Consider the following 19,146-nt stretch of genomic DNA (forward strand, 5'->3'; position numbering starts at 1 on the left):
CCATACAGGTGATAGCGCAGCAAGAAGGGATGTTGCTGTCCACCACGAAATACCTAGTGCCGTCTGGGACCATAACACACAAGAAGAAAACAGAAATACAGTGAAAACTGTGACAGCAGCCTCCAGAAAGCATCCTTGGAAACTTAAGACAGAGAGAGCAGGGGGAAAACAAGCTAACCATATACCCCTTTTGCAACCCCAGTGCTCAGTTCATTTGCATGGTGTGGTTAGGTGCAATGCAGAAGGATGCTGCAAGGGAAGACATCCCCTTCCTCTCCCTCCAGCCCATCCAGAGGGGAGACAAAGGGACAATGACTGCTAACAGGGACCAAGAGGGCCCCATTCCCATCACCCAGATAACAAAATAGCCTCAGGGAGGACGCCCTGGCCCTCACCACCTCCTGATCCCTTCCAGACCTGGCCACACCGCAGGGGCTGAAGTTCAAGACCATCACGGAGACAACCGCGGAGGTGCAGTGGGAGCCTTTCTCCTTTCCCTTCGATGGCTGGGAAATCAGCTTCATCCCCAAGGTACCACTACCCCCCAGCATAGCATCGCGCGTACACTGTAACCACACTGAGCCAGCAGGGCCTAAATTTGCTTTCAACTACCCTCCCCCCAAAACAAAACAAAACAAAACAAAACAAACAACAACAAAAAAAACAACACCTTGGTTTGCAGTTTCCATGCTTCCCCTCAGACAGCCCCAAACATCTCAACCTCAAATTGCTGGCTTGTTTTTCCCCATCAGTCTTTGTTATCAAGACACAGGTTCTCAAAGAAATTCCCCAATAAATATATATATATAAGGACATCTTCCAGCTTTGCTGCTTCTTGCTGCCAGCCCCTCTTTTTCCCTTCCATCTCCTTTGCCATCACCCTTCCTCCTCTCTCTCACCCCTTCTTTCTGCACCCTAAGCCACCCCAAAAAGCCCAGACTTAACCAACCAGCCATTAGCTCTCAGACCTCCAGCTTCCTCAAGCCACATGCTCAGATAATTCCTTCCACGGCATTTTAATTGCAGTGATGAACAGGTAGAATTGGTGCCAGAAAAGATGAAAAGGATGAAAGTGTTGCCCTAAATATCACATATTTTCCATGTGCAGTAACAAAAATCGTACATCAAGTATTTCATCTATATTCATAATTTCTACACCATTTAGCCATAAGTATAGCTTCAATTGTGTATGGAGCCTCTTTACAAGAGGCATTCAATCCTCAGCAGTAAAAGAAATGCTGATTAAGGGCTCAATTATGCCATTTTCCCTTGTACAAAATCCTCACTGGAGTCAGAGGCAGCTCTGGGCAGTAGAGCACAGCAGAACTCGGCCCCAAAGTTTTAGCAGCCCTTAACTGCAAAGCGTCATGAGACGCAGCACAAACCAGGGACCTGAGGGCTTGAAATAACTCATTCCCCACTTCCAAAAAGGGCTGGGAGCATCTTGGTGCAATTTTAGATGCACAAATTGTGTTGGAAGGCAAAGTTTGGGTACCATGGTTACAAACCTAAGGACACTGGGATGGAATACAAAAATTTTGTATTTTGGGATGAAATAAGGCTACACCATGAAAAGGCCACCTGAGCCTAGTAACAAAAACCCAGCATATCTTTGAAACATTTCACCAATACCTGTGAATTAATCTCAACAACATTCCCCTGAAGTAGATAAGTGGGTATAGACACATTTTAGGGTGAGGAATTGGTGGGATAGAAGTAACTTTCTCTCCCACGGTGACATCTGCAATATTTTTTCCTTAAGCCAGCCCACTAATGGAAACTGCTGTCTCCCGTTTCCCTTTTATAAGCTTAAAACCAGTAAGAAAGTTTTCAGGAATGAAACAAAGAGATAAAGTGCAAAAGGATGGATGTTCCTCGGGGCATGTTTTACAGAGGAGGGAAGGGCTGCAGCTCACAGGGCTTTAATTTTAACAGGTGTGCGGTCTTGCATTGCAAAGATGCAGTTGTGCTCCTGCTGCTGAAACCAGACTCTCTCAAGTCTCTACCAGTGGCTTTTCTCCCAAAACAAGGCAGAGGGTGCTGTGTCCCTGGCTGCCTGGGAGCCACGCTCGCTCAGACAGGCACAAAACCATTGCCGCACCCCAATTAAAAGCAAAATCTAGTCCAAGAGGCAGCAATGTGAAAAAAATATATATTAAAGCAGCGCTACTTTAAATAACCCCTATGCTGTGGGCTTGCAAATCGAGGTCAATCTGCCTTTCCAAAAACAGGGTGTGAGGACACTAATTTTGTCCTCGGTGTCCCCACAGGGGTGTGCACACCCTCCCCCTGAGCAAGCCGCCCTCTGCACCCCCACGTTGCTATTGGTCCCCAAAAAAAACTGTCTCAGGTGGGGATTGCACATCTGCTGCTTGTACTGGGGGGAGAAATGGGAACTAAAACCAACACAGAGATATCCGGGGTAATGAGACCAGCTCTGCGTGGCAATCGGTGAAAAGCAGAAGTGATGCCACATTTAGAAAAGAAAATTAGGAAAGGTAAGATGGCAATTTATGGATAAAATGGAAGATTTCCTGTTTAATGAGAAAAATAGATTAATATGAATTGAGAGCTATGTGCAGAGATTTGTTTAGTGCATTATTAGTGAAGACAGCAGCAAGAAAAGATCCATTGTCCAAACACTGGCAGGGAAGGTGACATTTTCAGTTGCTTAAAAGACTTAGGTTTTTCAGAGCCCAAAACACAAAGTATAGCAAATTTAATCAATATACTTAAAAAGGACAGGGTGCCAAAATAAAGATCTTATGGTTTCATCCCTGTATGAAATGCAGAGGGCTCCTGGCACCTGAATAACAGCCATGCAGGCAAAAGGAGTCCAGGGTTTGGTTTTTATCTTCTCTGTTCTGGAGAACAGCAGATATACAGATGGCAAAATACAGAAAGTGTGGGGGGGAGGGGGGAGAGGAGAGTGGGGGAGAAGAGAAAAAGGGGATAGAGAAGGATTTCTCAGCCTAAAATCTCGGGTACTTCACACTTGGTGGGTGACATCACCCCAGGCTCCACAGTGGAACTTTCCAATGCGAGGGGTGGGGTATAGGGCTGGATGTGTGGGACACGCTTGTATTCACCCTTAAAAAGCTTTAGTGTGTGTGCGTGTGTGTGTGTTTTAACCCATTTCTCATTCTTGATGCTTTTTCTCACCCCGTCCCCTGGCAGAACAACGAGGGCGGTGTGATTGCCCAGCTCCCCAGCACCGTCACCACCTTCAACCAGACAGGGCTGAAGCCGGGTGAGGAGTACACCGTCACCGTGGTGGCCCTCAAGGACCAAGCCAGGAGCCCCCCTGCCTCCGACAGCGTCTCCACCCGTGAGTGAGCCCAGCCCCGGGCAGCATGCGGCCAAGGACTGCAGCATCCCACGTTTCATCCCCAAAATAAGGTCCCAGAAGCAAGAGCATCCCTGCAGCCCATCATGGATAAAGCTAGTGATGCCTTCTGCAGGGATATTTTGTAATCTCTGAAAATACATGAGTTTGGGTTCCCATGTGGCTCAAAATGAGGGTTTTGACTGTCTTACCAAGTGGCTTCTCTGATGATATTTGAGGATATTTGCATCTGTTGATATTTGGCAATGAGGATATACCTGACCAGCACCAGTAGCCCCTCCGCCACACACCGTAATGGGGAGCTCAAAGCCCTCCTGCAGCAAAACCAGATCCAAAAGCAACACCTGCTGGGCCAAAAAGCTGCCCAAGCCAGATATTTGGGGCATCAGGCACACAAAAGTGGTTTTCTTCAATCCAACATCCTGAATTTGGATGCTTAGCACAACCCAAATGCCCAAGCTAGAGGTGCATCACAGCAATAGATTTTAATGCAATACTTTGACCCTCTCCCTTCCAATTGCTGTGAGCACAAAACAAGTGGTGAGGTTAATGGGGTTGGGAGTCATGTCTCTGGTCAGTTTATATTAATATAGCTGGGTAAATTCCTCTTCTCCGCTTATCTCACCTGAGCCACATTTTGGAAGCGGGACACCCCCAAGAACAGTCTCTATAATTGCACTGCCTACTCATCTGTAGCAGATTAAAGCTCCCACCTGTTTTCATGCCACTAAACACCCTCTACTCCCACCCATTCAGGCAAATTAGGCACTGGGGCAAGGAGCCAGAAACAGCTTGATGAAGAATAAGGTCACCTCCTTGCCAAGGAGGACGTGGCAATGGACAGAGCGCAGGGAAAAGGTGCTTTCCAGGCCAGAGCTGCTGCAGCCTGCCTTGGCAGCCAGGAAAACCTCTACCTCTGCCCAAGCTCTTGCAAAAGGAAACAACATTTTGATAGCTCCCAGAGGACTGTAACAAGGTGCCATTCTCTCCAGGCTGCTAAATTTGAGGTTTTGGGGATGCAGAGATGGTGTGGATTGAAGGGAAAGTTCCCCCACCAGCAGCAGCCCCTTTCTTGCTGAAGATCTGGGCTTCCTCAGCACAGTCCTGCTCAGTTTGACACGGCTTAACAGAGACATCTCCTGGTCGAGTCCAAACCTTTCCCATTCCCTAGGAAGGCAGGGAAAAGAAAGAGTGGCTGGTACATCAAACTCAGTGATTGACCTTAGTGAGGGGGAGTGCAGCTGCTGGTGGGCTCCTGGTTCTCTCCATGAAGGGGTCCTTATGCTGGCCTGTCTGCCTTCTTCTGCGGTGCTCCCACAGTGTTGCCCCCACTGCCCTCGTTCTGCCTCAGCACCTTGTGCTGGGACCGAGCAGCACTCGATGTTCTCCAGCAGCACTGCATCCTGCTCACCCCTGCCCATACACTTCTCCCCCAGCACTTCCCCACCCAGGGGTACAGGATTCAGCACATCTTTATTATATAGTGACAGTTCTGATATGTACAGTATCTTGGCCATATTCATATGCAGTACAGTCTGAACTACAGATCGGTGTGCTTTTTTCCCCACCTTCTGGTCACAGCAGTGATCAAACAGGTTGCCAGTGCATTAGCAGTGCCACGGCACAGGAGCATCCATCCATGCAGCAGCTAGGTGGTGATGGTCCCACAGGTTTCAAAACATCCCTCACCTGGGCCCTGGGCCCTTGGACAAGCACTGGGGGGTCCACAAGGAGAAAGAGCTTGATTCTCTGTAAAAGAGAGAAAAATGTCCAAAACTGTCCTAGTCTCTCCCCAGTATGAATGCTTTAGCTAAAACCCCTTTATCTGAGTGGGTTCAGTGGTGGACACCCACCACAGCCCCACTCCCAGCTGGTTACGAAGACCCACCAGAGCAGTGGCATTTTCTTCTCTCCCCCCAGCGCCGACACATTGACAGCTCCAGGAGCTGATCCCTCAGCTTAGCTACAAAGCGGGAGTTGGCACTGAAGCAGGAACATTTCTAGAGGCGTTCCTCAGCTCTTGATGGCTGGATCAGTCCTTGGCCCCGTGTTATTTAACACATTGTCAACGCCTTTCAAAAGGCATAACAGACATAACATCATTGCTGATAAATTTTCTCAATGACAGAAGGGCTAGGAAAAGAGTAAATTGAGTGGAAGGAGATCATCGATAAGAGCAGTTTGAATGGCTTGGAGAGCCTGGCACAAAGGAAAACTATGTTTTTCAATGCGTCGCTGAGTCTGAGCAGTTATCTAGGAGCAAAGAAAATGGACCACAGCTAAAGGTAGGAGGTTTTATCCCAGGCAATGCCTCCTGAAAAAAAGCCAGAGAGGAATTGTTGCCAATACCCAGCTCGAGAGAAGGGCAGAAGTTGCATTATATCTGTAATGGGCATTGACCGGAGAGCTACTGGGTCCTGCTCTGGTGTTCAAAGCTGAGGAGGAGATAAGGGGGAAGTGAAGAGGGTCTGAGAAAGAACCAGGAGACTGGAATAAGGGACTGGGAACCCACCAGGACCAGACCCCTGAGCACTTGGAGTTGGAGGGGTCAAGTCCCTCGCCCACACCACCTTTAATCCATGCCACTCTGAAGGTCAGGTTGAATTCCCCTATCTGCTGCATTCCCTACCCGACCCTCCCCAAATAACCACCACCCCTTTCCCCCCAACCCTCTGCAGTCATCGACGGCCCGACGCAGATCCTGGTGCGGGACGTCTCCGACACGGTGGCCTTCGTGGAGTGGACGCCCCCGCGTGCCCGGGTGGACGCCATCCTGCTGAAGTACGGGCTGGCGGACGGGGAGGGCGGGAGGACCACCTTCCGCCTGCAGCCCCCCCTCAGCCAGTACTCCCTGCAGGCCCTGCGCCCCGGCGCCCACTACCACCTCGCCGTCAGCGCCCTCCGGGGCGCCAACGAGAGCCGGCCGGCCCTCGCCCAGTTCACCACAGGTAGCCGGAGGAGCTGGCCAGGGGGTTGAGGCCTACAGCCCATGGCGTGCGCGTGGGTGGGTGGGTGGGGGGACTGGGGGCAGTGCCAGCCCCCCCGGGAAGGCTCACTGCACGCGTCCATGCTTTAGCAGCATGGATTTTTCTCCCCAGCATGAATGAGCTCAGGGTTTGGGCCGGTGCAACGGGAGGAAGCAGCGGGATGGTTAAGGTGCAGGTCCAAGTGAAGACACCTGGAGGAAGGTGTCTTGCAGCCCATTGCAGAACAAATGGAATCATAACATCATGGAGTCATCTAGGTTGGAAAAGACCTTCTAGATCACCGAGTCCAGCCATCAACCTGACCTCATCAGTACTAACCCATGTCGCTCAGTGCCACATCTTCACGTCTCTCAAATACCTCCAGGGACGGGGAATCCCTCACCTCCCTGGGCAGCACACTCCAGTGCTTGACCACCCTCCCTGTGAAGAAATTTTCCCTAATGCCCAGTCTAACCTCCCCTGGCACAACCTGAGGCCCTTTCCTTGTGTCCCATTGCTTGTTACCTGAGAAGAGAGACCGATACCCTCCTTGCTGCAGCCTCCTGTTAGGGAGCTGCAGATAGCAATGGGGTCTCCCCTCAGCCTCCCTTTCTCCAAACTAAACAACCCCCCCAAACACAAATTACATCCCTTATACCACCCACAGATCAGTGTGCATCAGGGAGGTCTCAATTTCAGACAATGCTCCTGTACCTGCTCAGCACTGAGAGCCGAGGCATTGCCTGAAAAATCAGCAATTAAGCAGCTGGAAGCAGCCCAGTCAAAAATGTGGTTATCTTATTTTATATCGTATATGAATAGCCGAACTGGTCAGTAAAACCTTAATTAATGTTGAGCCTGCAGATAGCTAACAGGTTTAATTTACCATGCCATAAAGGAAGAGGTAGAGAGCATATATCAGTGCTCTTTTATGGCATATAAATTACTTGTCATGTACATCACTGGTGGATACTAGGCTACTATTACAATAACCGCAGTGTGTGAGTTGTGTGTGTATATATCTGTGTAGATATGTACTTAGGATGAGATGTTCATTGCGATTGCTTCACTGAGTTGGCCTTCCTCGCTTTATTTCTAAATGACAGCATAAAAAACCTCCTGAGGCCAGACCCAGAGCAGGAGTTAATGCCCTGCTCGCAGCAACGCTCAGCAGCCACCAGACCCTGCCCTGCCCAAACCCATCGCTCGCAGGAGGGATTACCATGCTAATCCAAGCACACAGCCTTGGCAGCACTAATAAACCATTTGGTCAGTCTGGACAGTGTCTGAGCACAAACAAGTCTACAAAGATGCTCGAGGTTTTCTAGGAATTCAGGCCAATGTTTGGTGGCTTTATAGCATCGGTCCCAATGAACACACAGGTGGCACCCCCAGGTCTGTGCTGAGCAGGAGGTGACAGTAGATGCCCCCCAGCCATGGGGATGTGCCACCTGGGTCCCCTTCCCATGGCTCCCAGAGCCTAGTGGTGAGACTGTGCCTCTCTCCCTTGTGTCACGCAGAGATTGATGCCCCCAAGAACCTGCGGGTGGGCTCACGGACACCCACCAGCCTTGAGCTTGCCTGGGACAACAGCGAGGCGGAGGCACACAGCTACAGGGTGGTCTACAGCACCCTAGCTGGAGAGCACTACCACGAGGTCCTGGTGCCACGGGACACCGGCCCAACTACCCGGGCCACCCTCACAGGTATGCCTGTACCCACGCACCATCCTCATCCTCCTCACAAGCAGTTAGGGCAAGGGAGAGCCCAGACCAACACTTATGTGTGCTTGCCCTGGTGCTGGCACAGATTTGAGGCTGGTCTGGAGTTTTCTGCTTACCAGAGAGAAGGTTTTTCTCAGGACAGAATTCTATTTTCCAGGCACGGGCTGGGGTGCTGCTCAGCTGGGAGGACAGTGGTGCACCTCGGTGAGGCTCCCCCAGGGTCCCAAACAGAGCTGGCAAGGGGCAGAGTGAGAAATGGGGAGAGAATGGTGTTTTAGATTGATCTAGAGGAAAATATTATTCCCCACCCCCTTGCTGGGACACTGATACCCCATAATTGAGTTCTTCGTTTTTTTCCAAATCCGCACAAAGCAAACCCAAACCCAGGGATGACATTTCTGGGCAAGTACCCCCAGCACTGTGTGGTCCAGGCTAGCATGCAGGTGTCACCATGCTCAGCAAATGCCACCACCTCCCACTGACAGTTTCACCAGGGACATCCCAAAGACCCTTTGCAACAGCACCATGAAGAACCATCCAAGACCTATTTTCTTTTCTCAGCTACAGTTAGTTGTCTCCCAGATTTGCCGCTCTAGTGGCATTTGAGGGAAAAAAGAAAAAAAAAGATTTCTATATTAAAAATAAATAAATAAATAATCTCTCATTGAACTTGACACTCATCTAGATCTTCAGTAAGGCATGGCACCAGGTTCTTCCACATTGTCTCAGGCTCAAACACCTCTGCCATTTATGTCTACAGGAACAAGTACATTCAGTGGAAAAGTCAAATGCAAACATACAGTCATAGCAGCACCAAGTCATGAGAAAGGCTGGAGAGGAGGAAAACAATTAGAGCAGTTAGCTTGAAAATGCGGTATGTGAGAAAAATATGTATTAGGGACAGTTTCTGCTGCAACGATGCATGTAGACAAGTGGGATGGAGATAGAGTTGGACAGCCTAAGGGATGGGGGATCTGGTGATGGTCCCATTCTCTAGGTCATGTGCTGCCTTGCTAGATGAGATGGAGAGGAAGAGAGGACAGCCACTGCAGATGGCAGGGGAGCTGAAAACAGCCTCTCCGTAGCTTCATCATGCACGTGGCAGCCCTTGCCTCTAGAGTTTCTTTACCCCTGGTGTAGCCCATTGAGGAAGATTCTCAGCTGCTGAGGACCTGGTGGGATCCACAGCATAAAAGCCTTCATCTGTCCCCAGGAAAAGTCATGAGGAATGGTGCCGCACAGAAATTATCAAAAATTTTAAAACACAGCAAGCCTTGGTCTGCCCCATAAGTCTCTTTCCAGAGATGTGAACTGGCACAGCTGTCAGAAATATTGGTGATTTTTCCCTGTCCAAAATTGCTGGGAGAGAAGAGGTTGGGCTGGAAGGCTTATGGTTTTCTCTAACCCAATGGGAAAAATCAATACACCATTGGGAGGAGATAAATGTAGCTGTCAAATGCCAAGCAGGAGTGATAGGCAGACCCAGGAGATGTCCCACAGAGATAAAGCAACCACCAGCAACAGGTGTAGAGGAAATTAGCTTGATTAGCTTGATTCCCATTCCCTGCGAGAGAACCACAGGATACGTCCACCACAAGAAACATGCCTGACTTGGCTCCCAGATAGACTGTGCCTTTACTAATTAATGTGTGTTTCATTTACTCTGCATAATTTATTTCTTTTTGAGACACCAGCCCTGTGACAATATTTGATGTTGAATCACTACAGAAACAAATACAGCTACTTTATCATTCCCATCTCAGCTCGCTCCCTCTCTCTCTCACACAGTTTCTGTCTTGATGCCAGCAATTACCGCAGACCTCAGTAACAGCTTTAAAAAATTGGTTATTTCTGAGCTAGATTAATCCCATTTCCCTATCCAAAGGCATCTGGGGGCTTTTAAAAAATGCTCAGCTCTCCTACAACACCTGGAGGAGCTGCTGAGCTGCGGGAGGGCTGGTCATCCCAGGAACACACAGTAGGGCCTCCCTGTCTCCAGCCATGGGCTGGAGGAGTTCACAGCCCAGGACCACCCGGCCAGGTGCTGCTCTCATGCCCCTTTGTGTCCTTTCCACCCACTGGCAGACCTGGTGCCGGGGACAGAGTATGGCATTGGGATTTCAGCCGTGATGGACAGCCAGCAGAGTGTGCCAGCGACCATGAACGCCAGAACCGGTGAGTTTGGCCCCATTCAGCACAGCCTGATCCAATGCCCCACCACCACCAGCTCCCACATCCCCCATGGGACAACCCATGCATGGGAACAAGCATCTGCAACACCCAACCCACAGAGCTTGACAGCCCCCGGGACCTCCTGGTGACGGCCTCCACAGAGACATCCATCTCACTGGCCTGGACCAAAGCCATGGGTCCCATCGACCACTACCGAGTCACCTTCACCCCTGCCTCAGGGATGGCCTCCGAAGTGACGGTGTCCCCAGACAAGTCACAGCTCACCCTCTCGGAGCTGGAGCCCGGGACAGAGTACACTATCACCATCATCGCTGAGAGGGGACGTCAGCAGAGCCTGGAGGCCACTGTGGATGCTTTCACAGGTAAAGAAAAAGAAGCAGAGCTGAGGCCAAGCACAGAGCTGGCCTTGCTACCAGCCCACATGTCCCTGGCACCAAAACGCATGAGGTGGTGACAGGGATGAGAGCTGGAGGCAATCCATCCATGTGAGAGCATGTTCATGGACCTGAGAAGGGTGATGGCCCTGCCAGAGCGGGGGTCCTGTCCCCCAGCTGCTGGCACTGACCATGCTTGCTTGGCTGGATGCTCCTATAAGAGGTGGGGTTGGGGGAGCTGCCAGCCCCTGCTGTCCTCTGTGGTCAGAGTGGCCCATGTGTCCATAAGGAGGAGAAAACAGGCCTTGAGGGGCCTCAAAAGCACCCCTAGGAGGAAAAATAAATAAATAAATAAATAAATAAATAAATAAATAAATAAATAAATAAATAAATAAATAAATGATACTTAAGAAGTCCAGACATCTTACAGCAGGTATAGCAGGATGGTTCCACCACCCATCACACAGAGCTGGGATGGAGCGTGTTTGCAGGCAGAGCTGAGCAAAACACCATTTCCTCCTCCCAGTTCTGCCTCTCGATCCCAGTTTCAGCCCAGCGGAGCACCCAGACCCACTGTCTTTGCCACCTCTGCCTGCTATCTCCCAGACAAGCACTGGTGCACAGCACTAGGTACAACTCCCCTCTCCTGCTTGCAGGGGTCCGGCCCATCACACAGCTGTACTTCTCCCAGCTGACGTCCTCCAGCGTGAACATCACGTGGAGTGACCCGTCCCCACCAGCAGACCGCCTGGTCCTCACCTACAGCCCCCGGGATGAGGAGGCAGCGCAGCGGCTGGCGCTCGATGGCACCCTCAAGCACGCCAGCCTGACGGGCTTGCGGCCGTCCACCGAGTACCTGGTGTCGCTGGTGGCCGTCCATGGCGCGGTCAGCTCCGAGCCCGTAGTGGGCTCCATCACGACAGGTACCCACTGGGCACAGGACCCCCCCGGGAGGGCAGGCAGGGGGACGGGGAGCGGACCTGCCTCCCACAGCTTTGCTTTCTGCTCCATCTCACCAGGGATGGATGCACCGAAGGACCTTAGGGTGGGCAACATCACCCAGGACTCCATGATCGTCTACTGGAGCCCTCCTGTTGCTGCTTTTGACCACTACAGAATATCCTACCGCGCCACTGAAGGTAATGGGTGGGACATCGTGGAGGTTCCCTCTCAGCGATGCTGTACCCCAGGGTGCGCATGGGTCTGGACCTAAGCTAAGGGGAGGGCTTTAAGAGTGTCAAAATAGCTGCAGCCCTTTTAGCTTTTCCTTTTCCTTTGGAGAAGGTGGTGCAAAAGCAGCTACTGGGGATGGGGAGCAGGGGCAGAGGCCAGTCCCACACTACTGCATGACCCCAGCCACAACCAGCACAACTGTCCAGAGCCCCCCTCCTCCACCTGCCTCCCCCAGCTCACCTCCAACCCCTGAGCCCCAGTTTTTGCCTAGGATGCTGAAAAGGTCAAGCCAGCACAGGGGCCTGTAGGCACAGAACCCAGTTGCCCCCAGTGTCAGCCCCGCAGGGGATTCGTGGCATTGCCCTCCCCTCCCGAGCACTACCTGCACCCCAGGGTGGGGACCAGCCGTGTCACCAATGCTCTTGGCTGTGTCCCTGCAGGGAGGACAGACAGCGCTGCCATTGCTAGCGATGCCACCGAGTACAGCCTCCACCGCCTGCAGCCCGCCACCAAGTACGAGATTGGGGTGAAGAGCGTGCGGGGCCGAGAGGAAAGCGAGGTGGCCTCCATCACCACGTACACAGGTGGGACGGGGCTCCTAGGGGACAGGCAGTGATCAAACCGTGCCAGCTCTGGTCCCTGCTTGCACCTGCAATCAGACAGGTGAGAGTGAGCTGAACCTAACGGTTCTCACTCACCATGAGTGGGGCTCACAAGGGCCCACTGCAGACTTTCAAAGTATGTCTAAGGAAAACTTTTCCCGTATATGCATGGGTAGTCATGGAGGGAGTAATAAATCTGTGTACCAGGCCAGAGATGTGATGTTGGACACCCATAAGAACCTTTCCTAAAGGAAGTAAAGGCTTCCAGAAATAATCCTTGGGGAAAGATGTGTCAAAGCCCTGACACAAACGGCATCTATTGCAAGAATAAAACACTCTGCTATCTGCAGTCTCCTCAAAACCTAAAAAACAAACAGACAAACAAAAAACCTAACTTCCCATATCGTGCATCAAGAAAACAGTGGAAGACAAGGCTAAGCAGCAAAGCAGTGCAAGCTTTGCTGCTTTCCAGCTCAGGCATCAATAACTCTTCTACAGGCACGTGTGCCTGGGCATTGAGGCAGGGTCACAAGAAGCCCTTCCAGTTTGCAGTCCAGTCTCTTCGTGCACCTAACTGTCCAAATCCATTCCCTCTGCAGCCATGGATGCCCCCTTGGGTGTCACAGCCACCAACATCACCCCCACGGAGGCGCTGCTGCAGTGGAACCCGCCGCTGATGGACGTGGAGAGCTACGTCCTTGTGCTCACCCGCCATGCAGGTGCGACGAAACCCCACATCCCTCTGCTGCAAGCTTTGCTGGGGCTCCATTTCAGCTCACCTCCACTTCTCCCCCACCCCAAACCTGGGAGCTTGGTGGTTGTCTTCCACAGGAAGGAGTCCCTCCTTCAGGAGCACAGCTGCTGGTGGGTGGCAGGGCTTCCCCCACCCCCAGGCACCAGCTCATCCTGCAGGGGTCCCATGGCACGTGCTCTCCACTGCCCAATGCCCAGCCTCATTGCATGGCAGTCCATGTGGGGACTGGGACTCTCCCCCTTCACTAACTGGCCTGCCGGCAGCCCAGGGGCAAGCAAGTCCCCACACATCTCCCAACCCGCACAAACCCAATGCATGGCAAGCCCCGTGAGCCCCGCTACTGAAGGGAAAGAAAGCAGAGGGCAAATATATGGACTGTGGCAAAATAAGACCATCCTTCAGACTGAGCACCACCCCTACTGCTCGGGTCCTGAACATGGTATTTCAGCAATATAAGTGCTTTTGACTGTGAGTTCATGCCCACAGCTGCATTTCAGAGAAGCACCTATCCTAACTCACCTCTTCTGGCTTACAGTTGCAGGAGAAACAATTCTTGTGGATGGGACCAACCAGGAGTACCAGCTGACCAACCTTCTGCCCAGCACCACCTACACGGTCGTTATGTACGCCACCAACGGGCCCCTCACCAGCCAGACCATCAGCACCAACTTCACAACTCGTACGTACAGGCACGTGCCCTGTTATATGCCCCCAGCCATTCACCCACCCCGGGAAAACAGGCCAAAAATGCTGCGCCTAAGCTCTCGTTACAAATACCTGGGTATAAATGTAGCCACGTGCCAAAAGGACACCCAAGGGCTGGTGTGGACACAACACAAGAATGGGAATATCACCGCTGGAAACATTAACCTTCAGTTTCACTCTTTCAACATCCATCCACCCCTGGATGTAGTTTCCTGAGAAGACCCCTGACCTGGTCTTCTTCTTTCCCAAGGCCATAGTCTCCAAACTTTTTAGTTTCCAAGGAGCTTGATAGACCCAGTATCACATGCATTTCAGAGCCACTCCCCTTCAGAGAGTGCAGAAGGTTTTTAGAGGGTTTGCAGAGCTGTGCTCAAGGCAGGGGATGGGTGATTAGGGCTGGAGACTGAGGGCAAGGATGGACTTTGGGATGTGGCACGGTTTGGGGGGGGTTGAATCCCAACCCACCGGGATGGGGAGCAGGTTGGATGGGGGGGATGTGTGTGAGGACCTGCACTTCCCTGGGTGCCCATCCACCCTCACAGTTTTGGATCCTCCGAGCAATCTGACTGCAAGTGAAGTCACTCGGCGGAGTGCCCTCCTCTCCTGGTTGCCTCCCGTGGGAGAGATTGAGAACTACGTCATGACCTACAGATCGACCGACGGAAGCCGCAAGGTGAGTCCTCCCGGAGAAAGGGGCTCCGTAAGGCGGGGAACACCAAGATCACGGAGAAGCAAGCAGGGGAAACCCAACAAAGCAAGAGAAAGACCTCTCCAGGCCACGGATACCAGAAGGGCATACTACGCTCTCCAGGAGCAAAACCTAACTTTAGATAAGCAATCAGAAAAAGCCGAAAATGATTGCCTAGGGCAAAGTCTCTGCACACACATGCAAGTCTGGACAAAGAGGGTATAGCGGGGAAGTCTGAAGTAACAGACAAAATTCACAGCTTGTGAAAGACACGCAAGATGAGACAGGAAAAAAATACCCAGCAAACAGAGATGTTAACAAAGTGGTTTGCCCTTCTTGCAAAGATTAAGATAGGTACAGACAGCTAATTAATCCCACAATACAATATATTTGATTACTTAATGAGTGTGTCCATACCTGTCTGCCTGGAGGAACTGCTACAAACACTAGCAGAAGTGTGTCACTGCAAATTGTCTTATTTCCTTTGCCAGCACAACTGGCTTGCAGCAGCCAGAGGGCAACAGCTTTGCAGAGGGGGTTCAATACAGTTCTGTGTGGCATTGGCTGATGACCAGAAAAATTAACCTGACAATGTCTGATGGAGCCAAAACTGGCTGATAACCAAGCTTGGCCAGCTCTGCTCCTTATAGTGCTTGGGCAATCAGTCACACCCAGTACTGAGGACGTGCAGGTCCCAGCAGTGATGGTAAATAGAGCACACAGAGTGCAAGCATTTAAACCTTCTGCATCCGAACCAGCTAGTTTTGTCTCACCTGCACCATCCCAAAGGTGATCCACTGACCTCCTGCTGACTTAGTTCAGGGGTCATAAGCAGCCGTGCAGCATCCTCGGCCAGGCACCAAGGGCTGCGGCTTCCCTTCCCTCCCCGCTTGCTCTTTAGGCTCCCCATCATTTTTCTCATCTGTTGCTCTTGGTGTCTACCTCCTTCTGGGACCCATGTACAGGAGCTGATTGTGGATGCCGAGGACACATGGATCCGCCTGGAGGGGCTTTCTGAGACCACAGAGTACACCGTGCGCCTGCAAGCTGCCCAAAATGCCATGCGGAGCAGCTTCATCTCCACTACCTTCACCACAGGTGAGGCTCACACCACTCACCGCCCTTATGGGCTGTCCCTCCTCAGGCAGCATTTCACCAGATCCACAGGTGTACTCATTTCCATGACCCCTGGTGCTGCCTGGCAGTAAGAAGTTAACGGATGAAGGACCTATGCCCAGCCTGGGGCAAGGGGATTTGAACTTCAGGCTAGGCAGCATGCTTTTGCCACACTCTCCCATTTCTACCAGGCCCTTTGCCTTTCCCTTGCCTCTCCTCAAATGGGTAACTAGAGGAAAAAACATGAAAGTTGACAACATGTGCCACCACAATCTTACAGTGAGCTGGGAGAGACCCGGTTCGTCTCCCTGCACTGTGGATGTGGTCTAACCTGGTGTGAATATCGAGGAAGCGCATCTCTACCACCTCTAGTGGAGGCAGAGCAAAGCAGAGCCCGTATGCCTTCAGGACTGTGATCCCACCGATTTTGTCTGGTTGCATTATTCCTTCCCCATCTAATTAGAGAGAAGTCACAATCTGCTAAGGCAAGGGGAATGGTTTCCTTTCTAAATCAAGTGGCGGGTACCCACAGCCACCACAGTGCTCGCATGTGCAAGAACAAAGCTTGGATGAAAATGTCACTATTGCCCCCACCTTCTGCAACCGTTCATATTAGAACCGTGCACTTAATGGCCAGAGTGCATTTTGTTCAGGGCTGAATACAACTGCATTTCTGCTGGGCTTCAAAAGCACTGAGCAGCCTGATGATGATGCCCATGCCCCTGCACCAAATTTCCCCCCATCTGTGCTGCCAGTTCGATTAAGAGACTTTTCTGTGAATCTGCTGTGAATACACTTCCCCATCCTCGTTACATACAAAAGTCCTCTCACTTGCTTTCGGGAGATAATAGAAACTATTTACGTCAACAAAAAAAGAAAAGACACTTTTCTATGGATGAGGCTCTCCTGTTTTTCTCATCTCTTATGTGGGCGCATAAAGCCAGTGCAATTCAGGCAGGCGATGGAAAAATGTGTGTAATCTTCGAGGCTGCTCTGGAGTCAGGGACAGAACCTCTCAGGGATGGCTTCTTAGCAAAGAGAAATCAGCAGAAACCCACTCACATCAGGCAATGAGAGCACTGCTTCCATTAAACAAAAATTTGGGACCTTGATGGCATTAGAGACATTATTGCCAGCTAATGCAGCATCTGAAGAGAGGTTTAATTTGCCTTAAGGTAGGCGTTAGCAGGAAACCAATTTCTCCCTATCAACCCCATAGAAAAGGAGGAGAAAAAAAAAAAAAAAAAAAAAAAAAAAAGCTTCATTTAAAATGTTTTGCTTCCTTATGCTCGCAGTACACATCCCAGGTTTCCTCCATTCCCTCTGACATATTAATAGCTCTGCCGCTTTGTTTCATGTTTGCATAAGGTTCTTGGGGAGTTGTATATAGATGGGACAAAAGGAAGAAACAGATACAATATTTATAATTTATAGTGGTTTGAAATGCCTTTCAAGGTCTGCTTGGCTCTTAAAGATATGAATATAAATTAAGAAACAAGTAATCTCCACTGAGCTCAGGGGAGCCTAGAGTGGATGTCTTTGAATCAGATTTCATTGCTGAATGCTATAAAATGTGAACGCTGTCTCACTAGACCTTGTGCTACAAACTGCAGAGGCAGGAAAAAAATAGGGGATCTCCAATATTTGGACAAAACGACCGCCTCTGGGTCTTCAGGGCACAGGGGTTTGGGGAGTAACAGATGTTCTGAACCCTTGTCCTGGTGTCATGCAGTCAGGATGGATGCACGCAGCACATCCCTCACGCCCTCTTGAGGTCTCCTCTCGAGACACTCTCAAAAGCCAACATCCACGTTGCAGCTCTGTACCCTGTCATCTGGACAATGGAAAAAAAAGATGCAGTTCCCCTTTTCACAGTAAATGAGAAAGAAAATGAACACAGAGCTGACCTCCTATTGCTGCCGAGATCTCACAGGTGAGACTCCCTCAAGCTCTGTCCCCCAAATGAGATGTGTCTTCAACAGAGGACACCTGGAGCACAGCTCATGCTGCCAATCTCCAGCATCTCACGTGAACGAATTCCTGCTCAGTTTTGAAGCGGCAATCAACCCGGTGCAAGTCCAACATCATTTACAAGGACATCGATCAGGAGCATTCCCCTGGAGTCGGTGAAATCATAAAAACTTTTTTAGAGTTGGCAATCCTAAGAGGAAAACAGGTTTTGGTATTTTTACAGCTGTCCAAATACGCCAGTGACAGCTTAAACCCTGGGGTTTCACACACGGTGCAGAAAGATGGGCCAAGAAGTGGCATTCCTCATCACTCACCATGATGTTACTGCACACCTTTCCAATACAGGATGTGCAGGAGATTAACTAATACGTGCACAGATTTATTCCATTACATTCTCTAACGTTGATGGATGTAAAGTGGCCACCGCCTCGCAGAATACCATGGGATTTGGCAGAAGCCAAGTTAGACCCTTCCTGGATTGTAACAAGCGGGGCCCAAGGCACGCGGAAAGGTTGTTCCCCTGCCTGATTTTTTTTATTTTTATTTTTTGATTTTACAGGTGGCCGCATCTTTGCCAACCCTCAGGACTGCGCCCAGCACCTGATGAATGGAGACACGCTGAGTGGAGTCTACACCATCTCCATCAACGGGGACCTCGGCCAGCGGGTGCAGGTGTACTGCGACATGACCACGGACGGGGGCGGCTGGATTGTGAGTAACGAGTGTGCCAAGGGCAGATGTTGATGTTTTCCTTCTCCCTCAGACATTGATTGCTTGAACAGTGTCTATCCTGGGAACACAGGGTGTTCCTAGAGGAACAAGAAGGTGCTGTGGCCCCATACTGCCTGCATCATGACAAAACCCCAGCTGCTCCCACAGCTCTCCTAACGGGCAGCACCTCCAGCAGCATAGCAGCCCCAGCATCACCCCAGAGACTACAGCTCAATGGGAAGTGACAGAACTACTCCCTGCAGCCCCCCTACATGCTGTCCCCATCGCAAAGGAGCCAAGCCCCATCCTGCCAGCAAAGCCAAGCACCACGCCGTGCAGGAACGAGAGCAGGCTTAATATTGCTCGCTTCATTTCACACGCCATGGGGAATGGCCCACGCTCCAGTAATAATAGTTACACTTGGAGAAATGCCCCTTGATTTATTTGACACATTTCCAGTGCTTTTAGAGAATAAAATCTGTGAGTGAAGCTGAGCTGATTTATTGTTTTAGAAATGAAATTAATGTCTAGGAGCTTTCATAGGGAATGATTCACACTGCCTGCAATATGATGTTGTCAGGCATCACCCGGATTGGGTCTGCACAGGAGCATTTCAGAGGCAAATGCCTGTTTTGCTGCTGAATTGCACAATCACTGCTTGTCTTGACTTAGATGGACTGGCAACCTAGGTAAACAATGCTCTGGCACTTTGATTTTATTTGTGTCAAACACTCGCTCACATGTATTACACAAAACCCCACTAGATGTACAGTCAAAACAAGACCAAAAAAAAAAAAAAAAAAAAAAAAAAAAAAAAAAAAAA

General features: G+C 50.7%; 1 protein-coding gene and 1 long non-coding RNA gene across 2 annotated transcripts in view; one reads left to right on the forward strand and one right to left on the reverse strand.

Annotated features, from left to right (window-relative positions):
- The window catches only part of TNR (tenascin R), a 59,728-nt gene that overhangs the window by 32,642 nt on the left and 7,940 nt on the right, over nucleotides 1-19,146 (forward strand). The window contains exons 5-18 of the mRNA XM_035333205.1: nucleotides 416-531; nucleotides 3,178-3,328; nucleotides 6,025-6,294; nucleotides 7,833-8,018; nucleotides 10,122-10,211; nucleotides 10,328-10,591; nucleotides 11,260-11,526; nucleotides 11,623-11,742; nucleotides 12,217-12,360; nucleotides 12,978-13,097; nucleotides 13,668-13,811; nucleotides 14,380-14,510; nucleotides 15,491-15,623; nucleotides 18,172-18,323. Of these exons, the coding sequence (XP_035189096.1) occupies nucleotides 416-531; nucleotides 3,178-3,328; nucleotides 6,025-6,294; nucleotides 7,833-8,018; nucleotides 10,122-10,211; nucleotides 10,328-10,591; nucleotides 11,260-11,526; nucleotides 11,623-11,742; nucleotides 12,217-12,360; nucleotides 12,978-13,097; nucleotides 13,668-13,811; nucleotides 14,380-14,510; nucleotides 15,491-15,623; nucleotides 18,172-18,323 (2,288 nt within the window). The remainder of the gene's footprint in view (nucleotides 1-415; nucleotides 532-3,177; nucleotides 3,329-6,024; nucleotides 6,295-7,832; nucleotides 8,019-10,121; nucleotides 10,212-10,327; nucleotides 10,592-11,259; nucleotides 11,527-11,622; nucleotides 11,743-12,216; nucleotides 12,361-12,977; nucleotides 13,098-13,667; nucleotides 13,812-14,379; nucleotides 14,511-15,490; nucleotides 15,624-18,171; nucleotides 18,324-19,146) is intronic.
- Nucleotides 4,954-15,481, reverse strand: LOC118170714. Its single transcript, XR_004752847.1, has 3 exons — nucleotides 15,299-15,481; nucleotides 8,153-8,269; nucleotides 4,954-5,095 (listed from the first exon to the last, which is right to left on the reverse strand). It is a non-coding gene; the product is annotated as an uncharacterized LOC118170714 (long non-coding RNA).

This window comes from Oxyura jamaicensis, chromosome 8, assembly GCF_011077185.1.
Source record: "Oxyura jamaicensis isolate SHBP4307 breed ruddy duck chromosome 8, BPBGC_Ojam_1.0, whole genome shotgun sequence".
Classification (NCBI taxonomy): domain Eukaryota; kingdom Metazoa; phylum Chordata; class Aves; order Anseriformes; family Anatidae; genus Oxyura; species Oxyura jamaicensis.